This window comes from Tyto alba, unplaced genomic scaffold, assembly GCF_018691265.1.
Source record: "Tyto alba isolate M040663 unplaced genomic scaffold, T.alba_DEE_v4.0 Super-Scaffold_20, whole genome shotgun sequence".
Classification (NCBI taxonomy): Eukaryota; Metazoa; Chordata; class Aves; order Strigiformes; family Tytonidae; genus Tyto; species Tyto alba.
The window spans coordinates 9,267,653-9,290,904 of NW_024881283.1; the positions used below are offsets into that span (position 1 = coordinate 9,267,653).

At 44.9% G+C, this 23,252-nt stretch overlaps 1 protein-coding gene across 3 annotated transcripts in view; it reads right to left on the reverse strand.

Moving 5' to 3' along the window:
* The window catches only part of CSMD2 (CUB and Sushi multiple domains 2), a 314,323-nt gene that overhangs the window by 252,896 nt on the left and 38,175 nt on the right, over positions 1 to 23,252 (reverse strand). For all 3 annotated transcript variants that reach the window (XM_042793851.1, XM_042793852.1, XM_042793853.1), the window contains exon 4: positions 12,205 to 12,317. In XM_042793851.1, the coding sequence (XP_042649785.1) occupies positions 12,205 to 12,317 (113 nt within the window). The remainder of the gene's footprint in view (positions 1 to 12,204; positions 12,318 to 23,252) is intronic.

A 23,252-nucleotide genomic window follows, 5' to 3' on the forward strand; every position in this document is an offset into this window, starting at 1 on the left:
CTGCTCGAGCACACTGTGCATGTGTAAGGATCAAATGCTAATGAAGGACGGACAAGCCTTTTAACCAAATTGGCTTGGCAGTAAGTCTGCAATTTTCGCACAGCTCATTAGTGATGACTTTTTATGGAAATGTATGCTGAAACAAAACCAAATGCATCTAACAACTACATGTTCTGCAAATAGATTCCTTGATTGAAAAGAAATGTCCCTCTATTATATGTGAATGAAAAAAAGGAGCAAGAAGGGAGGAAAACAAAAGGCTTTGTGAAAGAACCACCACAATGAGAATCCTTCATAAAGTACCTTCACGCTGCTGTTCCTCCACTTCCAGGTACTGATTTTCGACACCTCTCACTTGTCCAATCATGTACAGCAACTCACAGGTCAGGCAAGTACATCTCAAAACAAACATCTCTCCCTTTCCAAATACCATAAAAACAGAAGTAACAGTAAAGTTCTGTTAACTCTTTAGTGTTTTCTGCACTGCTCCTATACACTCTTCTGTAAAATGGGCTCATCAGAGCAGCTGTACTGCGAGGGGAGGAGCTGGGGGACCTCCTTGACAGCACAGTGTCCCCGTAGTGCAGCTGAGCAAGTGTCACTTGATGTTTGTTTAAATGCTTAATACTGAATCCTATTTGCAAAGCATTAGCATTCCTGCTCTCCTGCGTCTGCACTGATTGATCACATTTGCATATGCAAATCAAATGCCAGTATGAGACACTTAATATTCCCTCAACTTCATTTAGTGCTGCAGCAACACGGGTCAATATCTCACTCTGTTCTCTAGTACATGGGAGGGGAGGGCTCTAGCTGAGTCAGCAAATGCTAATAAGCTTTGCTGCTTTCAAGTCTTAAGATCAATTAGTAGTATATTAAGGCAGACTTGCAAGGAGCTCATTTAAGTAATAAAAATCTTTTGTACAGCTAAAAAGAAAAAGAATAGGAAGGTTGACTCTTGCTTCCCCAGGGAGTTGTTTTAATCTGAAGACGTAATGGAAAGCAATGTACCTGCCACAATGTTTACTGAAATGGGGAGCTGCTCTGCCATTTTTCAAAGGGAAAGCAGTAAGGACATCTGAAAACCCCCCCAGTCTTTAGTTCAAGTTTTTCCCCTACCCTTGTTCAAACACCACGAACATACACAGCCAGCCAGAGGAATTCAGAGCAGCACATCCCCAGCCACCAACCCTCTGCCCTTGTATTCATGACATTAATCCCACGCTGCGACGGCACCTCTCTTGCACTGGTGCTTACAGGGCAGTGACTCCAGGCTGTCACAGCACAAAACATCCTACCAAGCAGCACAGGCTCCCCCGTACCAACACCACAAGCTTCTGGGAACAAGCAGTGCCACAAGAAGCTGCACCATCAGCTTTGGCAAACAAATGGTCCAACACGAGCCCAAGCCCGCAGCCTCCCCATTGCTACGGGCATCACCCACCTACGGCAGATCCACCAAAACCCAGAGCATGGGGGGTTGGGTGGGGGTTAGTCTCCCCACCCGGATGGGTGCTCGGCACCAGCAGTGCTCTGGAATTAAGTGACTGCACCAAGAAGATCGATTGAAATCAGAGCAAACAGTTTACACCAGCTGAGGGTCTGACCCCGTACCACTCCGCGCGCCGCTGTCTGTCACAGGCTCGCCCCGTCTCACCGCAGATGAAGAACAGACAAAAGAAGGGGCTGAAAGGGAGGTTTTAAGGTATTTCCCCTCACTCAGATGCAGCTTCTGCAAGTCACCAGGGCACAGAGCTTGCTGCTCTGTTAAGCCACTGCTACAAACAGCACCAGCCACGCACGTACTTGACCTTGAGCACTTGAGAGGCTGGCATTATTCAAAGCCAAACTGCACCTCAGGTGGCACCAGAGCTAATTTCAGCTTTATGCACCAGGAAATATTTGCACCTGAACACTCCCCCCCACCTGGAGAAGTGCCCATTCCTACACCAGTGCAAGTATCCCCAGCCACACTTGCCAGTGAAACAGTGGCCAGAACAGCTATTGACATTTATTTCTTCACCTTCTAACCAATATTTTTGTTTTAAGAGTGCCTGACTACCTGATGTAGCATCAACCTCATAAACACTGCAAGGGGCAAACATCTAGCTTATTTGCTTGATTTTACTTCAGCAAATTTATTGGACATCATCTGTATCAGACTGAGCAGCACTTCGACCAGTTCCTGCCAAGGCTGTGAAAAATAATTGACTCACCACTGTCATGCCAATTTGCCATTCATTTCCCTTTCAAGGCTGAAATGCAACTGATAACTGGAATATGGTTCTGACCATGAGAACAGTTCCCTCCATGGAACAAAAAGGAGTAAACAGATACAAATAACTGGAAGTATAGCAAAACAGGGATTTAGATTTCTCATGTAGCTTTTTGCCCTTTAGAAGTTGTTTATAGAACAACTGCTCTCGCCTAAACTACCACCAAATTCTGAATTAGTCTTTTTAACACCACAGTCAAGCCACACCAGTTCTTCCCGTACCAGTCCAGGCCAGTAGGAAAGGAAAGTAAGGAACACTGGCAGGAACTCCAGCTAATTTAGGATATAAAGCCCAGTTGACCGACTTGGACCAACCAGATACTTTACTATTTCTCTCATCAGGTTTGCATCCATCGCTCCAAACACGTGACTGAACAGAAGTCAACTGTGCAAAATCACTTGTTTCCAATATGCATATGGTACATTAAATGAAACAGTAGTTGCACACTGCAAACAGCTGATGACAAACAGGGACACAGCTACAAAGCTGAGATATTGTGGAAAAATTCCAAAGAGCAGCCATAAAAAAAAATCTGAAACCATATGATAGGCAAAAGCTATTGCCAACCAAATTTTTTAATTAGGTAGAAAACACTTAATTGGAGACAGAATCAATCCAATCCTATGCTTTAAATCTAATTACAAAACTACTTCTCTTCCAGGCGCTACACTGTGTAAAACAATCCTGTCACTCAATATTATTGACAATGCTGCATTGCCTTGCTGCTTATTTGGTATCTCGGTTTATCATGTAGTCCAAATCCTAATACCTTGCAAACAAGAAGCAAATTAAAACGCACTGTGCTGACTGAACAGCTGCATGTTTCGGCACAGCTTTAACCGCCCCACGCACGCGTTCACAGGCGCGGTGCTGTGAACCCCAAAGGGAGCACGGTGAGCGCCGTGGGGCACAGCCCCCCCCCCCCCAAATCCTGCCAGCTGTTCCAGCGCAGAGGAGCGGGGCGCAGAGCGTTAGCCTTTCGCTATTTCCCCTTAGACAGTGTCACTGCGTCGCCGCCTCCCCCCCCCCCCCAGCCAGGCTCGAGCTCTTTCTGCTTCCCTCCAGGGCTCTCGCTCCGCGACCGGCAGCTGTGACAACCGAAGGGGTAGCACCTCATTTTTGTTCCTATTCCTTCTTCTGGGCCTGGTGCTCATTATGATCAATCACGCTTCCTTTCATCCCCCGTGTCATCACGTGGATTGGGACATTTCAGACACAGGAATATGAGCCTTCAGATACGGTCTGTGCCTTGGGTGCTGGTTTTGGCTGGAGCGGAGCCCGTGGTCTCCACAGTGGCTGGGATGGGGCTGTGTGTTGGATTTGTGCTGCAAACAGTGCTGACAGCACGGGGAGGTTGTTTTCCGTGCTCACGCAGAGCCAAGGCCTTTGCTGCTCCTCACCCCACCCATGAGGGGCTGGGGGGGGGCACGGCCGGGACAGGTACCCCCAACTGACCCCAGGGACATCCCAGACCCTACAGCATCATGCTCAGCATAGAGAGCTGGGGGAGAAGGGAGGAGGGGGGGGGCATTTGGAGTGATGGCATTTGTCTTCCCAACTGTTACACATGATGGAGCCTGGGATGTCCTGGGGAACGCTGAACCTGCCCGCGATGGGAAGGGGTGAATTAATTCCCTGGTTTGCTCTGTTTGCACACACAGCTTTTTTTCTACCTATTGAAATGTCTTCATCTCGACCCATGAGTTATTATTTTCACCCTTCCAATTCTCTCCCCCGTTAGGCCGGGGGGAGCAAGCAGCTGTGTGGGGCCAAGCTGCCGACTGGGGTTAAACCCCGAGGCTGTGCCTAGAACAATCAGTTCTTCCACAGCCACTTGGAAACAGCAATGTGGCCCAAAACAAGTCAGCTCATCCGCAAACCTGCTAAGATATAAACATTAATAATAACAATACTTATTGTCACTGTACCTTAAGAAGCACATAAGGCCAGCACAGCCCATTCAGGATCTCAGCCGCCCATCTCCTTGGCTGGTTTGAATGCTCGAAGCAAGTTACTGCAGCTAAACAAACTAATTAAACAAATTTCAGTACATCAGGTTAGATGAGAACTCCTGGGTCATCTGCTACTGTCCTCTGCTCTTCCACTGCCTCTTCCATATGGTAGGCCTACATACAAAATACAGGCAATTTCTCTTCACAGCACTCCATCTAATTTGCAACAATCAAGATTTCAGCTCTTCAGGAAGGTTTTCAGGTTCTGCAGTTCCAAAATACAACAGATGGGAAGTTTTCTAAAATTTAAATTAATTACGGCTTTGAACAAATTAACTATAAAAATAGTAATATGTAATAAGCACAGAAATCTTCACATTAGTATTTTTATCATCCATTCAACACAATTCATTCCACCAGCACGTTTTCAGACTGGTAACAGTATTTTGTACCAACGTCACAGAAGACGCTGGAGTTCAGGCTGATGCTTCTGGATAGCAGCATGAAGTATAGCCCAGTTTCCCTGTTTGCAAACAAACTAGACACAGCTGAAAGATGCTGAAAGGAACAAACCAACTACTCAGCTCTTCTGCAATCATCTGCTGTGAATTAGTTTAAAACAGTAACGAACATCTCAAAGTTACAGTGTAAAAGCCTCTTAGAGGAAAAGGGGCATTTTGAACCCACTGTGCTGGCACATTCAGAAAACCACCATTTTACAGCTTCCCGTGCTGTTCTCCATAGCTTTATCACTACAAACTGTGAGGGGTACAAACTTTTTTTTTAATTAACACTTTAAGTCTTGAGCACAGCTCTTCAATAATGAAAGCTAATAGGGTGGATTCAGCACGGAACTCTGGCCATTTACGTACTTCCAAATACTTTCACCAGTTACAACCATCATAGTAGAAGGTCCAACAGTACCACCTAATACTGCTCCAGCCCAGAAAAAGCAGAGCACTATTCACTTGCAACTCAGAAGACTTTTTCAAACAATAAATACTGTTTAAATCTGAAGACAACATCAGTATGCTAGACTCATTTTGTATTTAGCACCTTATTAACACTCAGATTTAGTACACGCCCTTCAATATTCACAGGCACCAAGCCACTGGGATTGTGTGCCTGAAGCTAAAGCAAACACCTGCAGAAGCAAACCAGCACTGGTTGTAGCCACAGTCCTCACACCCATATGAATTCTCTTTGTCCTTTTTAAAGGAAACACGCAACACCGTTAGATTCACTATTGACTTGGCACTGACTCACCCAACCTACTGGGGAGTTCTCCCTTCCAAGCACCAACTCCTGCATGACCCTCACTCGACTCGTGAGACACAGAGGGAGAGATCAGCTTGAGGGAGACAAAGCTCTATCTTTCCCAGGTCACAACTGATTCTAAAATTAGGAGGCATAGTAAACAAAAAGAACAAAGAGCCACTAAAGCAAGGTACATTAAACACAGCAGATAAGGATGAAACACTAAAAATTGCCAGAGCAGCTGACTGGATGGGAGGTAAAGAACTACGTCTATTAAAACAAAAAGAAGCCCTAACAGGTACCGCACAGTCCTTGAAAGCTTTACGCCACACACACTCAACATGCCCAATACTAAGCAGACCAAAGTAAAAGTAGCTGTTAGAGAGTCAATACATTCTGGCATCCAGCTCCAGGCATTCGACTGCAAGGCCATTTTGGTTTTGAACACATTAAACCATCTCCTGCAGAGAGTCAATCGTCAGACAAATAAACCAACATCAAACTTGCAGAAAAAAAGAAGCAGCAGAGCAAGACTCAGAGCCCTCATCCTTCCCACTGCCACCAGAACAAAGGTTAGTATGTACTTTGCTGAAACTCAGGATTCACATTCATTTGTCTTGGTCTGAAAAAGGAAAACTGCATCTAGCCAGTAAATTTACCAAGAACCCAGTATGATTCAAATGATGATTTTGGTACTGAGAGAATTGGGACCCAGCTGGATGTTTAAATGAATCTGATACACTGTTTGCTCAGAAGGCAAATTGGCATACAAAGTACAGTCACTTATGACTTTAAAAAATTTTAGCCTGTTCAATACTAGCCTGGCAGTTCTGAAATTTATTTACAAATGGAGAATGTGCTTTGAGCAGCCCTGGGGCAAGCGCAAGCCAGCAGGAACCCGCAGGGACGGCACGGCCACACACAGGTCCCACCACCCTCTCACTCCAGGATCTGTAGAGATTCTCTTGTCCCCATAACAGCTCTGACCCCCAGCATCAACTGCAAGCACGTAGGACTGAGCTCTAAACCGTTCCTGAAGAACTTGCTTGCAGCCCAGTGAATCCCACCCAAAGCAGAGCTCAAGTTTTACTCATAGCACAAGCAAAGTAGAGCAAATTTTCAGGAATTCTTCCCAGAGTTTTATATTAAAGACTCATTTTCAGAAGATAAAGGATTTGTGCGCTCAAATTTCTTCATGTCTTTAGAAAATGGGATCACTGTTTTCCCAATTTATCAGAGGACTTCAAAAAAATGCATGTTGCCCAAGGCCTTGGGGAAACCCCACTTTTTTATCCTTTTTTTTTCCACCCCCAGTGTTGATCTTTATCATAATTCAAAGTTGATTTGGACAGTTATCATCTGTTTTCACAAAGATCTTGAATACTCTGTTTCTAAAGTCAGAGAGAGGTCAAACTGATCAATTTTTCTTCCATTGAAGGGGCAACTGCTACTGCAAAGTCAAATGACAGATGGAAAAACAGAGAAACGAAGCAGGTTCACAACTTGTGCACAGTGGCAATACATCTACAGAGCAGCACCGAACCCAGAAGCCTCCTTCGGGTTTAGCAAAAGGAATGGTCAAAGAGGGACAGGAACCAGTTTTTAATTGTATTTTCTAAATATGCATGCACCAGTCCACAAACAAGCCTCTAAAGAATGAGATATTTGTGCTTGAGAAAGAGGAGGGTATTTATTATGAAGGAAAACAGCACCATTTACTTGGGGCTGTTTCCCTCCGCATTTAAACACTTCTAATTTCTTAAAATAAGCAGTGTTCTTCTAGGCATAATTGTTTCTTTTCAATCAGGCACTTAGTGTTTGCAGCTATCAAATTTGTTGCAGCTGTAATCAAACACCATGTCTTGGGAAGGAAAATCTTCACCTACTGTTAAATCTTGCTGCATTACACAGTACTGCTTCTGCAGCAACAGAGTCCAGAGTTCAAAATGCCCTGGTTCCTTCCAGGGATTTCTAACTGAACTTTGTATTTTTTTAAAAAAAGAAAAAAAACAAACCCCACACTAAAAACACACCCAGCAACATAAAAACTCCCTAAGTTACATAGATGAGTATTCCTTAAAAAAAAATGTGTTTAATATAATCACATCCCTCTTCTTTTAATTAGTACTTCCATTGTTAGCACACAAACACCAGGAATGAAAATATAATCCCATTTGAGAGAAACTGAGGCACAGTGAGAACTGACTTGAGAACATCAATATCACGGGACAGGGACAAAAACCGAAGTGAGAATACTTCCTATTCCTAAGTGAGAATAGTTCCTTCCTATTCCTAATAGAAATCCACTGGACAACACCACCCTAGCCACAGCAGGACAAGTCTCAAGAGAGCCTGGAGCCTTCTACAGATTTCTGCACTGTGTGAAGAAACATCTGGTTAGCAGACTACGGAAATATCAGCTATCCCCCCTGGGACAGAGAAAAACCATTTTCAGTCTGCTGTGTTCCGTGAACTCCATCAGTCACTGGTGCTTTCTGCGCCTCAGCTCCTCACAACGTCCCCTGTCCTCTTTTCTCCTCCTCTGCTTGTTCTTCGTCCGCATCCAGAGCGTTGGCCTCCCAAGTGGGGGGCAGGCGCCGCACCCCTCCCCTCCTCAGCCGCAGGTCCCGGGCACGACACTCCGGCCCCGACTGCTTGCTTAGTGCTTGATGAACACTCCGAGGCTCAGCAAGAAGGACCTGTGCAGCCTTAAGAAGCACAACGTTTCCTTAAGCTCACCGTGGTTTATAGCATTGCTCTAGTCATGTATGATCAAGAGCAGGTTCGGGTATCTTTCCTTAAGCCCCTTCCTATTTTTCATGCCCTCAGGACTAACAAGGCAGCCAAGAGGTAATGGTTTACAAATAAAAACGTAATTAGTAAACTAAAGAAACCCACCTGCTATTCATCACGAACTGTTATTAGCTTTATTGAGGAAATGATGTGGAATTTGTATCAATTTTCCTCTTATTGTAAAAGACTTGCCCAATTTATTTTAAATGTCAACTCACTATGTATTCATCACATGTGGGGCAGCAGTGATTGTAATTAATTTCACATTGTAGTCTAGGCATATGCCTTAATATTAGCTTCACACATCTTTCAGGGGAAGCAATAAACGGAAACATTGGTCATTTTTGGTCATTAAGTTTTCAGGAGTATTTTTCACGAGATGAGACTGTCAGGATTCACATCCTACTGAAATTCTAACTTCAGTTATTTATAGCTGTCTCTGCTTCGAAACTCTCCTGCAGTTGAAATGAAATGCAAGACTTCACAACAGCTGGTTAAGCTTTTTGAGAAGAATCATTTAGTCATAAAAAAAGGAAAAAAAAATCCCACCATCTGAGGGCGAACAAGGCTAATTGTGAAATCATGTGGAATCCCAGGGACAGTTTAACAAGGAAAAAACAACAAATTTAAGGATGCTAAAAGCATGAAAGCACTCAATTTAAATATTTTCTAAATTATATGTTCTGAAATTGAGCTTCGTAAGAACTGCTTATATTCAGTAAAAAAAAAAAAAACAACCTCTTAAGTAAAAAAATATTATAAAAGTATTATATTTAAATGGAAATTTTCTGTTCTTTCAATTCAGCAAGAGAAAACTGATAATTTTTAATTCCCAGTCATCCTGCAACAGTTACCCCCCATTTCTGCTCTCCCAATCACCCACTTAACACCAGACAGTTATTTGTGCCCATCTCCCCGCACCTCCTCTCCCACTGTGACGCTGCCGGGGGGTTTCCCCGCGCTCTCGGTGCCGAACAGCAGCTCCCGAATGCTGTACGTGCCTTCGGAACACAAAGTCATAGCAGCACCTGGGACGAGGAGCCGTTCTGACCTCCTTTTGCAGCTGGGGAGCTGGATCCCAGCTTACCCGCCCAAGGCGAGGCCATGCCTGGGAAGAGGGGTCGGATCTCCAAATCTGGGACCTGGGGTCTTAAAGCCAGAGATGCTGCACCCCAGGAGCTGCATCCTCCAGCACAACCGTGTCCACTCCCTGCCAAGGTGGCAGGGCTGGGGAAGAACATCAGCCTTTCTGTTTGCTTTCCACACCATCTTCCACGGCCGAAGAATGAATATAAAATCCCTACTGTTTACCGAGCTTTGAAACAATATTTGGCATCCTAGAGAAAAATCACAACAAACAGTGAGACATCAGAGAACATGAAGAATCAGACAATGAAAGCAGACAGAAACAACCTGGCAACACACACCAAACTAAATCAAGATAGATGAGGAAGTGAGACAATGAGGAAAAGAGGATTAAGGAAGACCTAGCAGCCAGGCACAATAACGTATAATGAAGTCAGAAAACCATGAGCTCAAGAAGGAAGCATCACAGCACAGCAGCCCCAGTGCTGGCTATTCCTCTAATTCCACTGTCACCTCTGGCACCTGCCTCACCTGGGGCTTGAAAAAAGCTCTGCAGACTTTCAGCAGAAACTCACTCTGTCCACCTGGTCTTAAAGCATCTCTAAGCTTCTCATAGTGGAAATGGTATTTAATAGATTCTGACACCACTGCACGCAAGCTCTCCCTTTTTTAGCCAGCAAAAGGTATAGCTGAACTGTGTGTCCTGAAACAACCAGAAATGAAGAAGCAAATATAGAGGTACGAGCAGGAGACGTCTCTGTTGTTTTCAAGAAATTGCTTGTAAGAGATCTTATCGTGCAGGGATCATACTAACTAGATAAGCTAGAAAGATGTTAACTTAGATAAAGCCAACCTCAATTTATATATTTCCCAGAGGGTCAGGGTAGAGCAGACATCAGTGTAAGCACAACGTTTTGGTGTTACTTTGATGCCTCCAACTACAAAAAACTTTCTTCCTGTCCTCCTCTAAAGAAGTACCTGAGATCTTTTGTTCCGATCTTTAAATTGTTTCTTTTAGTGCATTTCCAAATGATTGCTTAAAGGGAGGAGAATAATGAACATGCTTTGATAGCCAATCATAAAGGAGCCATTTACTGCAAGGACTCTGATGCACTGTTCTGTCTTTAAACATGAATTATCGAATCACAAGCTATTCACCGAGTGGTAGATTTCCAATGAACTGCAACAGGATTACAGCAGCAGCATGTCCCTTTGATCAAAACCACACTCATCTCCTCCTTCAGTCTTAGTTAACAACAATCTCAATAGCAAGCAAGTAGCTCGTTCTGAGGCAGGCTCAGACGAGGCACTTCTAGCAAGTCTGCCCCTCTCTCTCCCTCCAGATGAAGCCTTTGCTCACACCAGTGCTCCCCACCACCCACCCCAACGCCCCCACACCACCCAATGGCTCCGGTTAAGTTTTAAGACATTTCTCTTCTCCCTCTGCAGATGCACTTCCTCAGTTACCTGCTTTAGAGTCTCCTAATCATCAGTCAAATAAACTTCAGATAATTTAAAATACATGTGACTAAAGGACAGCCCTGGAACAAGCCTTTTTACAAGATTACCTGCTACAACAAAGTAATAAAAAAACCACCACATTAAAACGTAAGTAACAGCGTGTAAATGCCAAAAAATGAACTCTAAATGTCACGAAAGTACAAAGCCAGCTACATGTCCTCCATCACACAACTGCGGAGCGAGGTGCTGTCACATCTATGAGACAGTCGGAGGTTTTGCAGTCGGGCAGTGGGATCTGCCTCCCCCCACCACACTGCTGCGCTCGCAGCCAGCACACGGCCCCCGCCCGCACTCACCCTGCCAATAAACCCAGCGGGGTCTCCAACCGAGAGGGACTGAGCACCTGGTCACTCCAGGACTGAGAAATAGGTCTTAGTGCCTCAAGGCGGAGCGAAGGTTTCAATCAGGAATCAGAAGGTGATTAAACAGAACTCCCCCAAAACTGAACAACAGTCAAGTACAGAAGATGTTGAGAGACTACGTCTCAATGAAGGCGTTTGCTTGGATTAATGTATTGGGTAATTGGCTGGTAGGCCTCACTACCAAAAATTATCCTTGAGGCTGAGAAATTCTAAGGACTCCAAAGAAAAACATTTACGGGGATACAAACAACATTCTAGGTTTAATAATCAACATTAATGGAACAAATTTCAACGTGGTTAATCCATCATTTACCCAGCAGTACCAGGCGACACTACAATCGTGACCTGCCTTCTACTACAGACGGTTCTTTCACATGTCTGACAACTTTCTCTGTCCAGTATTTTCTGAAGCTTCCAAGCCTTCCCTCACAACCACCAAACACTGGACGTTATTTATGGGAAGCAACACAGGGAGTGAATTTAAGTACTTGGGAAAGAAGGTGCAGGGAAAAGAAGTAACAAATAAACAAAGAGAACATAGAGGAAAAATGCACTAATCTGAGCATCCCCTGCACTGCCCCACAGTCCCCACTGTCTCAGGTGTAAATCCCAGTGGGTGCATGGCACACGGCACTCGCTGTAACCCTGCAGATTCCACTGTCAAATCTCACTTCACCCTTCCCTTCTCAGTCATTCTAGCTTTGCTGTTAGAGTAAGCTTTTAAAGATGTTTTGAGCACAGATGTTGAGAGGAAAAAATACATTACCCTCGGAAGGGATCAGCAATTTGAATTCTGAGAAAATGGATCAAATTATACAGGAACCAGGCAATCCTGTCTTGGATTACATGTCTGCACATGTCTATACCCTGGTATAAACTGTGCACTTCAGCTTCACATCCTACTATAAGCCAAATGCAGATAAAGTTCAAAACAATGACTGAACTGAGCAGACTTACCTTCATAGTTTGCCTGGAAGCCTTGAGCACTGACCGCGTAATCACTCACAAGCCACAAGGACAGCACAACCCCTGTACTCACAATAGGAGCAGGCAGCTGGAAACCCGTTAACCTGGAAGAAATCAAGAGGAAGGTTACACTCACCATTTCTGCCATTGACCTCTAGAAAATCCAAGAGTAGGGCAGCTGCCACTGGCCAATACACCCCAGCCTGAAGCAGGGAGCTTCAGAGCTAAAGACCACAGGCAGGCACAGCTTGAGTTCCCATCCTAGGCTTTTAACACCTTCTGGTTTACCAGAATAAGTACTCATGTTTTTCTTCATTGACCCTATCTTAAACCAGTCTATCTGCTTCACACCTTGTTCACTAACAACATCGGCTCTGCAGAGCTGATCTCGGAGCAACCACTGAGCCCTCCAGAATGGCTTTCCCCATTCATGCAACAGGAGCAACATTTAAGGTTGATGAGCGAGCCCAAGACATTATTCAATAATGCCTCTAACACATTTTCAGAACCTTGGAGTAGAAGTATCAGATAAGGGTCTGGACCATTACAGGAAGCAACATTAGATTGAATGCAAACTAAAAATCGCGTAACAGGCAAAAAACTTGTGTTAGCAATTAGTCAAAACTCACTAACATGATTGTCTTCAGAATATCTGTTCTGTAGTTTTACGATGGATAAGGTTTGAAGTTTCTAGGAATCCTCCCCAGCCCCCACCCAACTGTTCCTGCAAGAACAATCCCAAGGGTGGCACTCAGCATCCTAATACCCAATATGTACCACAGTGAAGGTTGTGATGGTCAACACCTCTTCACTCGCTGAGGAAATCAAAGCCCACAGACACAAAATTGTTTGCACAAGATGATCTAGTCGATGTACTGCAGGAACAGCCTAGAGTACTCACACATGCCCCCAAGTCAGAGTAGAAAACTAGAAAAATGGGACAGATCTAGTGGATAGACCAAAGACAGCACTACAGAAACGCAGGTGTACAAACCTGGGCTGTAGCCCAGGTGCGGTGTCTTGCCCTCCCACCCACTTCCCTTGCAGGCTTAGTGCTAAAGGACAACTGTTAGTTTTATTACAAAAGTCTCTTTAGTAATTATTTTGAAGTAGCATTATTAGATCCTAAACATTAAATCCCTGATACTGTATCAACACAGTCCAAGAACAGCTAATGTACATTTCTCACAAACAATTACAGTTTTACAACTTATGAGCTTTCTCCCTACACTGGCTAATGTGATTTACATAATAGATATACATATGGAACATTTGTTTTGAAGCAATCTCATTTTAGATTCTTGCCTGCCATTATCAGGGGCAGAAATTCAGATGCAATCCCCACTGTCTGATAACAGTCTTAATATCAGACTTTTCCAAAACTGCAGGAGTAGTAAGTGAAGTAACTCACTGCCACGCAACATTGTTCGGATCAAGAGTATTCAAGCTGGATCACAAGGACACAAGTAGCACAAGATAAACAGGCTGTGGTAAGGAAGAACATTTAAAGCCTCTTACACATATACTCGGAGGTTTATCCCACATCTTTTTATACAGCAGCTCATCTTCGTTACAGAGAGGGCAGAAGATCACTCGTGACACAAAACACTCTAACCGCCTTAAGAAATACCTGTAAGTATGTATTTGATTCAGAGTATTTCCTCTCCTCATGTATTATATGGAACGATAAAAGCACCCATAGAACAAAATCAGATCTTTAATTTTGGGGGCCACCATCCTCTCCCTGACCATGGGGTCAGGTACACTGCCATTTCCAACCCAAGAAATTTCTCATTAAAGTTGCCACCAGCCCCCTGGCAGCTTCGAGACTGTGAGTGAACTTCCCTACTGCTCTTACTCTGGTTTAGTAAACCTAAATAATATTTCTAGCAGATTGAACTCTGACTAAATGAAAGGTGACATGCTCTGACCGAGAACCTTATTAAAGCAAAATTTCCAGTTATTGGCAAAGTTCACACAGTTGCCAGCTGATGATGGCAGTCAAGGTTTAATGTCTGCAAAGAAGTACTTACCCACTCTCAGTACAAAATCCATTGTCTGTACAAGCCGGAAGAACAATTGCTGCTGTTTATTAAAAATAAAAGGTTCCAGGATGTTTAAGGATTCAAGATAGCTTTACCATGCACAGAACTGAGGAAGAGTTCCATAGTTTTTATTAATTTATCTTGCAGTTTAATTAAAATGACTTATTGAAACCTTCACGAGCTCAAAATAATCCAGGAAATGCACGGACCAGTTTTAATAAAAACATACACTGGGCAGCAGAACCTGTCAATTTTTCTTACTCTAATCATCACACAGTGTTTTATCATTATATTAGGAAACAGTTAACTGGTCTGTGCTTTTTACACCCAAAGTAGATCTCTTCTCTCTGAACTAAGCTTTTTGCATCATGGACTCTGTTCACAGTCTATGTACTAGGAGGACCCCCCTCTGCAGATATTGCTTCTAATTCAGGGCAACATTTACATGTCTGTGCATTACCGTGTGTACTCATTACCATGAGTGCACATGTCCCACAGGACTCAATGGGAATTAAGTGCTACCTGAAATAACATTGCCCTTAAGCGTGTAGTCGTATTTTCTAGTTACAGGGCCTTGAAAGAAAAGGATGGTCTGTGCATAAGGGCATGAAATTGTAACAGAGGGTTTGTTCTCAGTGTTTCTACAGATTCCACATTGACTGAGGAGACAATTTTCACGGGAACCTCTAGGCTTCCTGAATCTCTAAGAATTAATAAACCCAACCATCTCTCCAGGCCCTTAACTGCAGAAGTTCATCTGTGGCTATCTAGTGTCCCCGGAGCCAGCAGAAGAAAATGGGCTGCCTGACAGCACAAAAGGTGACCAAACACCGTGTTCCCTGTCAGATGAAACAGCTTTTCTGCCCACAAAGCATGAGAAGTGCCTCAATTAGTGCTAAAACGAAACTTATTTAGAAGGAAGCCAGAAAAACTGCTTCAGTAAGTAAAATAGCTATATAGCCACTCCTACCCTCTATGCCACTAATTTCTGTATCTCCTCCTGCAGTGAAAACCTGCGCTAGAAGGAAGATGAAATTCCTCCTGTTCCTCACTGGAAGCAGCTGCAGTCAAAATACAAGTTATCATTCCTCTTAAGCTTTCAACCAACACACACAATTCAAATTTTTTCCCGATTCTGACGCATTCCTCTTCTCCAAGCAAGAGCATGGGCAATATCTTCTTGAAGAAACAATCATTTAACAAGGCCCATGCTCAAATCCCTTCTGCAAAACCTCAGCACTCCTGTTCCAAAGACCCAGAACAGCCAAGCTTGGCAGGACATTCTGCCTTGGTTTGACCTGGCTGCTAAACTCTCCTCATGCCTTCCTCCCTCAATCTGCAGCCCAGGCAAATTTAAAGCATGGGGATCAACATGATGGCAGACAGAATATGAAATCATTCCCCAATGGCCTCATGCATGAAACAGTAATTCTGACATCACTGTTATTTAGTGTAGCAATAAAAAATAATATACACTAATGAGAAAGAAAAGCAGCAAACTCCATTCCTTGTTTTTATTAAGGGCCAGAACAAGAAGGTGAGGGTGGTAATAACAGCACAAATAATCATCCTGCATTTCTTCTGTACCTCTGGCCAAATGGATTATTGAGTGATTATTCCCTTAAGTTGCTTGGAGCCAACACTGACTGTGTGAGATTTTCAATGTGTTTTTCATTGGCTTAATTCTGCTCCTACTGTGAGGAACCAAACTAAACCAGTGCCAAAAATACCACTTCATAAGCTTGCCCTTGCTCCACAGTACGGCAAAAATCAATACACCAAAACAAATCAGCACAGAAATCCTCTACTCTACTTTCATCCTTCTTCATTCTTTGCCTCAGGTTTGCCACTGACATCACAAATATTTCTGGTGCATGGCTCCCCATTTGCAGCAGAACAGAAAGATCTGCTTTACCAAACAGCTTTGCTGAAACCCACGTCTAAAAAACAGCTGCATTTGCACCCATCACCCCTTCAGATGTTCTCCACAGTGCCACGAGCACCAGTGCCCCTCGGCACGCCAGCAGACCCCAGGCCTGGCCCGTACGCTGGGGTCTGGGCACGCTGCTCCCCGCTCCTCCCGCAGCCTAGCTGCCTCCCCTCCGGGATATATCACCATCTTCCCTAACGCCACTAAGTGATAGAAAAGCGTCCCATCTGCCTATGAAAGGACTTGAGCACCAAAGACCCCACTGACTGCTCTGCTCACCTGGTTCAACCCACAACTGACCACTTCTTTCCCCCTAGAAAAAGAAGAGTCAAGCCAGGACAGTCCGCATCTCCGTCCCTTCGCACATGTTCTCACCCCCATCTGTTGCATATTCTACTGTTCGACTGTATCAAGTACAACTGTACCATATATTGTGACGCAGGCTCCCATTTTGGAGTGCAGGTGCCATAATTAAAACAGAGCACATTATTTTTCTGGTAGGATGCCCACCATCAGCTCAGGCTGCAATCAAAATAGTTATTGCAGCTGGCAATCCAACAGCCTTTAAAGCATAAACGCTAGAGAAGTGTCTCAGAACATCTAATGAAAATGCATTGGATTGCATCGTTTAACCCAGCATTAAATTACACTACACCATACTTCAGTGATTTTTTTCCTGCATGTAATTTAAAGGCACCTATTAAAGAAAATATCCCATCAAATGAACCACTTTCTTCACTACATACAGTTTAAATGGCACAGTTCCAAAGTGCTAGTCTGACACCCCGGCACCATCCCAGGACAATATTCAAGTGAAGTCAGGTGTTGACTGTGTTGAGAAAACAACAGCTCAGAGTGAGAGCTGCCCTTCGGGGTGGTCTTTGGAAAAGAGTCTGGAACGAGCAGTGAGTCCTCTTGCACCCTGGGTGCCCAGCTAACGCAGCAGCAGTCAGCCCGAAGTCATTTGAAAGGTGCATTCATGAAGTATTCTGCGAACTCATTGTCAACTGAGGCCGACGGGAAGAACCCAACAGCTTCCAATTGACGTTAGCTGAATAAGGCACATAAAAACGTTCAGAGAGCTGGCTCATGTGTACGTAGAAATAAGGAAACTCACTGGCTTCAGCGAAAGGCTATCTGTATGTTTAATCTTTCCTCCGAAAAATGGGTATGAGTGATATTAATTAACATTTACAGCTTTCTCAATCTTGATGAAAAGGATGTGTAAGCATTGTACTCCAGCTGCTGCAGGGAGAGCACCTTTAGAAATACATATGTCTGTATGTTTAAACATTAAAGTCTTAGGGGAAACTGGGAACAGCCACACACCCAATCAGTGGTCACTCACAGATGTCCTCCTCAAGACTGCATCATGGAATGTATGTCAAGAATAAAAGAACAGATGTAAGAGATCACAGAATTTACCCACAGCAATCCATCCCATCTCAGATGTCATTACATGTAGCAGATTTTTTTTTTTGTTTTATTAAAGATACAGTTGCTGGTGGATGCAAGTCGAAGTAGTCTACAGGGAGAGCAAAAAAATCTTGTTATTCCTATCGATGTCTTAGTTTTAGAAATCATCTTTCATCCTGAAGGAGTTGAACACCTCCTCCAAATCATGGGCCAAATCCCAAGACAACCACTGCACATTTTAAATACTACTCCACAAAGCAGGCAAAAAAAGCAACCCCCATAGGTTTCCTAGGCTCAAGGACTTCAATATGTGCAGTAAATCTGAAGCTGACAGGTCTTTGTTTCTGTCCTGGGTTGAGTGAGTGGTGGAGTTTTTTGGTGGCAGGGGAGGGGGCTATCGGGGCGGCCCCCTGGGAGAAGCTTCTCGAAGCTCCCCCAGCTCCACATCAGCTCCACTTCTGTTTGGGAAATTGAGCCAATCGGCTGCACCTCTGCGATAATGTATTTAAGAAGGGACGTGGTGACGGGCAGTGGGACTGGTGAGGAGGAGTTGCTGCAGCTGCGTGAACACCAAGGTCAGTGGAGGAACAGAGGAAGAAAGGAGGGGGGAGGTGTGCCGGAGCAGAGACCCCCCTGTATCCTGTGGGGAGACGGCAGGGCGGCCCCCCCCTGCCACCCATGAAGATCTACGATGGAGCAGACATTGATTTACAGCCTGTTGTTCCTGCTCAGCTGATCAAGGTTCTGTGCCCGAAGAAGGCCGGGGTCTCATGGGAAAAGGCAGCCCCGCTGCTGTAATTCAGCGCTGGGAGGATTGCAGCATGAGGGGGAGTCCCACGCCGGAGCAGCTCGGGAAGGGCTGCAGCCGTGGGAGAGAATCCAGTCGGAGGAAGTTGGTGACCCATGACGGAGCAGTGTGGGGAACGCTGCAGCCCGTGGGAGGAACTCATGTTGGAGAAAGTTTGTGGAGGACTGTCTGCTGTGAGAGGGGGACCACAATCACAATGGAGCAGGGGGAACAAGTTCCGGACACTCCCCTCACCGAAGATGAAGGAAGTGGCAGCACTGACTGCACCCCCCATTCCCTGCCCCTGCGCCCCTGGGGGAGGAGGTAGAGATATCGGGAGCAGAGCTGAGCCCGGGAAGAAGGGAGGGGTGGGGGGAAGGTGTTCTCAAGATGTGGCAATGCTTTTCACTGTCCTACTCTGTTATGTGTTGTTAGTGTCTGTAATAAATGTATGTTCTTTTTTTCCTTCCCCTAACGAGTCTGCCTTTTGCTCATGATCATAAAAGGGGGATTTTCCCCCATCCCAGCCCTATCTCAAACCCCAAGCCTGGCTCTCTGTCCCTTCTCATTGCCGGAGGAGAAGGGAGAGAGAGGTGCTGCATTGTGGTTGGCTGTCAATCAGGCGTAAACCACAACAGTTTCTCACATACCACTGGTAACCCCATCTCCAGGAGGGCTTTCCATGCCACCACTCTGCTGCCCAGCCAGTAACCTGCTCCAGTGTCCTCACGCCTCCTCCAGCCCCTTCCTCCCCGTCACCCCACACTTCTCTGCCCAGTGCATCCCAGCAGCTCGGCCACCGGCTGCTGCTGCCTCAGCTTCTTGCACACAGCCGATCCCTTCTATTTTCAGCAGGGAGAACTGGGCTGATCTTTTCCCCCCCCGTTTTCAGTAAGTGTGGATCAAAGACACACACCTGAGCAGACTGCTAACTCTCTGTTAGTGCTTCCTCAGGCTTGTCTGGTCCAGAATATTTTCCTCAGAAGTTCTGTTCTTCTCCCTTCCTCGGTATTTTTTAAAGAAACATGCAGTTACAATAAAATGGTAGCACTTTTTTTTTTTTTTTTTTTTCCCACCATATTGACAGAGTAACTGGGATGATGAATTTTCCAATTAATCATCGATAAAACAAGCAGAGCATAATCTGAGATTACTTCCAGTTTATGTATGCTACAGACACTTAAAAGCCTGTTCTGCCTGCAAGGCACACCTCACTGGTATTACTTAGACAGTTATCAGACTCAAACCGGTCTGGGTTGGAGGGGACCTCAAAGCCCCCCCAGTGCCCCCCCCTGCCCCAGGCAGGGCCCCCTTCCCCCAGCCCAGGGGGCTCCCAGCCCCGTCCAACCTGGCCTTGAACCCTTCCAGGGAGGGGGCACCCACAGCTGCTCTGGGCACCCGGGGCCAGCGCCTCACCCCCCGCACAGGGAACAATTTTTGCCTTAGATCTCACCTCAATCTCCCCTCTGCCAGTTTAAAGCTGTTACCCCTCATCCTACCCCCACCCCCTGATCCAGAGTCCCCCCACACCTCTCCTGCCCCCCCTTTAAGCCCTGGGAGGCCGCTCGAAGGTCCCCCCGGAGCCTTCTCTTCCCCAGGCTGAACCCCCCCAACTCTCTCAGCCCGGCCCCCCAGGGGAGCTGCTCCAGACCCCCCAGCATCTCCGTGGCCTCCTCTGGCCCCACTCGAGCAGCTCCGGGTCCTTCTGCTGTTGGGGGCCCCCGAGCTGGCCCCAGCACTGCAGGGGGGTCTCCCCAGAGCGGAGCAGAGGGGGACAATCCCCCCCCTGGCCCTGCTGCCCCCCCTGCTCTGGCTGCAGCCCAGGGCACGGGTGGGTTCTGGGCTGCCAGCGCACGGGGCTGGCTCATTTTGCCATCCACCCATACCCCCAAGTCCTGTAATTTTCATCCCTGTAAACTGAAATGATGTTCTAGACAAAAAAAAAAATCTCAGCCAACTCAAAAGGATACTGTAATGACATAAGAAATACAGTATCAGTTCACATTTGGATTTACTCAACTTGTTGGAATGATTTATGCTCAAAACCAAGCGGCTTTTATTTTTGAGTCAAGCTACAAACAAATCCTGCACAAGTATCTTCAGAGGCATGTTGCAAGCAGCAGTAACTCCTTGTATATTCTCTGTTCATATTTCACCAAGCAACTCCAAGTGACTTTGCTGCCAACCAACGCCACATGTCCCATTTTATTCCATACTACTTTCCAACCATCGCCTCTGCCCAGCTGGTTGCTAATTAAGTCGCTTCTAAAATATAATCCATTGGCTCTGACATAAATAACTATAGATTTTTCTTATCAAGACAGTAACAAGCATTAGGGAAAAAAAAAAAAGCTTTCTCTGTCCCCTAAACTCGCTCACGATGACATAAACTACACCTACATTTTTTTCAGAAAGTTAATCTATGGCTTTGCAAGCAGTTCTCAATCTAACACCGTACAACCCAACCCCACGTGCCAGTGTGGCTTAAGAATCAACTGCACTTTCTTCCCTTCTCCAAGCCAAGTATAATTCATCAAGCCACAAGAGTCCTTTGCTTACCTCTGACACTGACAAAGGCTTCATTAACTAACACAGTCTCTAAGGAGAGTCACAGGGCTCATAAATCCCAGCCTGGATAGACTTTTTCGCTCGTTTAAAATGGGGTTTGGGTCAATTCCCACTAGAAAAGTGTTATTTATAGAGCCTAAAGCCAGCACAGCCATCTCAAATATATGAGGCCTTCACAGCTCAAGCTGGAAACAGGTACTAAGCATCAAATTTCAATAAATTTAATTTTCCATACAATGCAATAAAGTAGGAAGGCCATGGATTTGGATTTATTATTTTTATCATGTCCCTTCCAAGCTCATTCCTCCTGTGCTTTCTCAAGTAACAGTAAGATACAAGCAGGTATCTGACAAACTTTGGCATTCTCCATCTTGTTATTACAAACCAAAACAGAAAAACACAAATCCATTGAAAAGTTCACCGAGTTTTAGGAACCTCTTGGCAAATATGAGCTGATGATATTCTGAGTAAACAAAGACAAGTTTGGATAAAAACCAAGTAAGGCTCAGCAGTGTCAATTCAAAACTTGGCAGTTTTAGGTTATTTCTGGCTTTCTTCAAAAAAAAAAAAAAAAAATCATCAGGGGTGTGAAATCTAGTGAATGGGAAAAATAAGTCCTTGGAACCCCATGCAAATCACACAAGGCTTACTGCTAAACAAAATGCAACTGGTGAACAACAAGAAAACATCACCATACTGGAAGTGTTGCAAATACCCCAATATTTACACCAGCGCTTTAGTAACATCAACTCCTCTGCTGCATGCTATGCAAAAACCAGCATCCTGCGGCCTCAAGAACTTTACATTTAAATAGACATGAATGTTCAAAACAGCTTTAAACGCAAACAAGGCAGAGTAAATACTCAAGTTCTCAGGCCAAAAGCATTCTGAACAGAAACACCACTAACTCGCCTTTGAGCTTGTTCACCTGAGAGGCAGCACTGAAACCACCACGCTCTCGGGTATGGCACCAGCCTGCTGAAAGATTTCAGGCGACCCTCGGAACCCCGAGCTCCTTCCACACCCCAGTCCCTGCCGTATGCAATCCCGAGCCCCCACCAGTCTGGCAGGGACGCTTAGGCGCCTCAAAGGGAGCATATCGAGGTTCCCAGACAAGAGGCACCAAGTCTCAGATTTATGGCAGACAGGTACTGTGGGACTGAAGATAAGACATAAATTACCATTAGATTCAAATACTGATGTAGGCAACACAATCGAGCAAAAACTTTAGTCATGGCTTTGTTAGTATATGCGCTTACTACACTTGCATCTGTGTTCTTCCTGTTTTCTCTATCTAAATCTCAAGAAGCTAAAGCTACACAAGTGTAAAGAGCCAAAGCTGACATGCAGAGTGAATCCAGGTCTCATCTGCCAAGTCTGTGCATCCCTTTTACTCCTTATGCATTCAAAATCAGGATTTGAACCGACTTTAGTCATCGGACTTGAGAGAATCTTTACTTCCCCCGAGCGAATATTAAGCTGCAGCATCAGGCAAGCACTGTTCTGCCTACACAATCCCGGGACAGACAGCTGAGATCCACCTTGAGATTTCCATATAAACTGCAGTCTCACTTCCCACCACAAATACAGGTGATGCCTACGCTAATTGCTTAAGATTTTAATTTATAATAACACATAATAAAATAAAATTTAATGGCAACAGATGAGAAGGAAACAGTGGAAATTTACTTTCTATAAAGCGAAGTTGAAAAGAAGCACCCAAATGGAACAAAACCAATACAAACTGTCCTCGACAGCCAGTGCAAAGAAGTAGGCTAAGAAATTTGATTTTTAGAAGATGTGTTATATCGTGAAAAAATGAAATAAATACCATCGTTCCTGTTGATGAAGATTTATCCAAAAAGACTGTAATATTGATTTATAGCATATCTAATTATTTACTCACTTGCACCTTGTGTGACCACTGAATATTGAGCAGAAATGGGATAAAAACATTGCCAACTGCTGCTGGTGGTGGGAGAGCCCAGTATCGCACAACAAACTAGAGGGGATAAGCCCTGGGTCTGAATCCAGCAGCTGCTTGCCCAGGAGCTCCTCACTTCATTCTGTTTTCATACTCCTCCTTTGCCACACATACAGACACTGGGAACAACTTCAGCAGGAGGATGTCTTGCCACGCACCTGGATAGCTAAAGGGCCTGATTTAAATAGCTAAAGAAGTACTACGTAAAAATGCTAGAAAAAACAGCATTTCACACTTCCATTTACACACAGATCAGTGACAACATAAGCTACTGAAGAGTTCAAATAAAAATATTTATCTCCTTCCTCA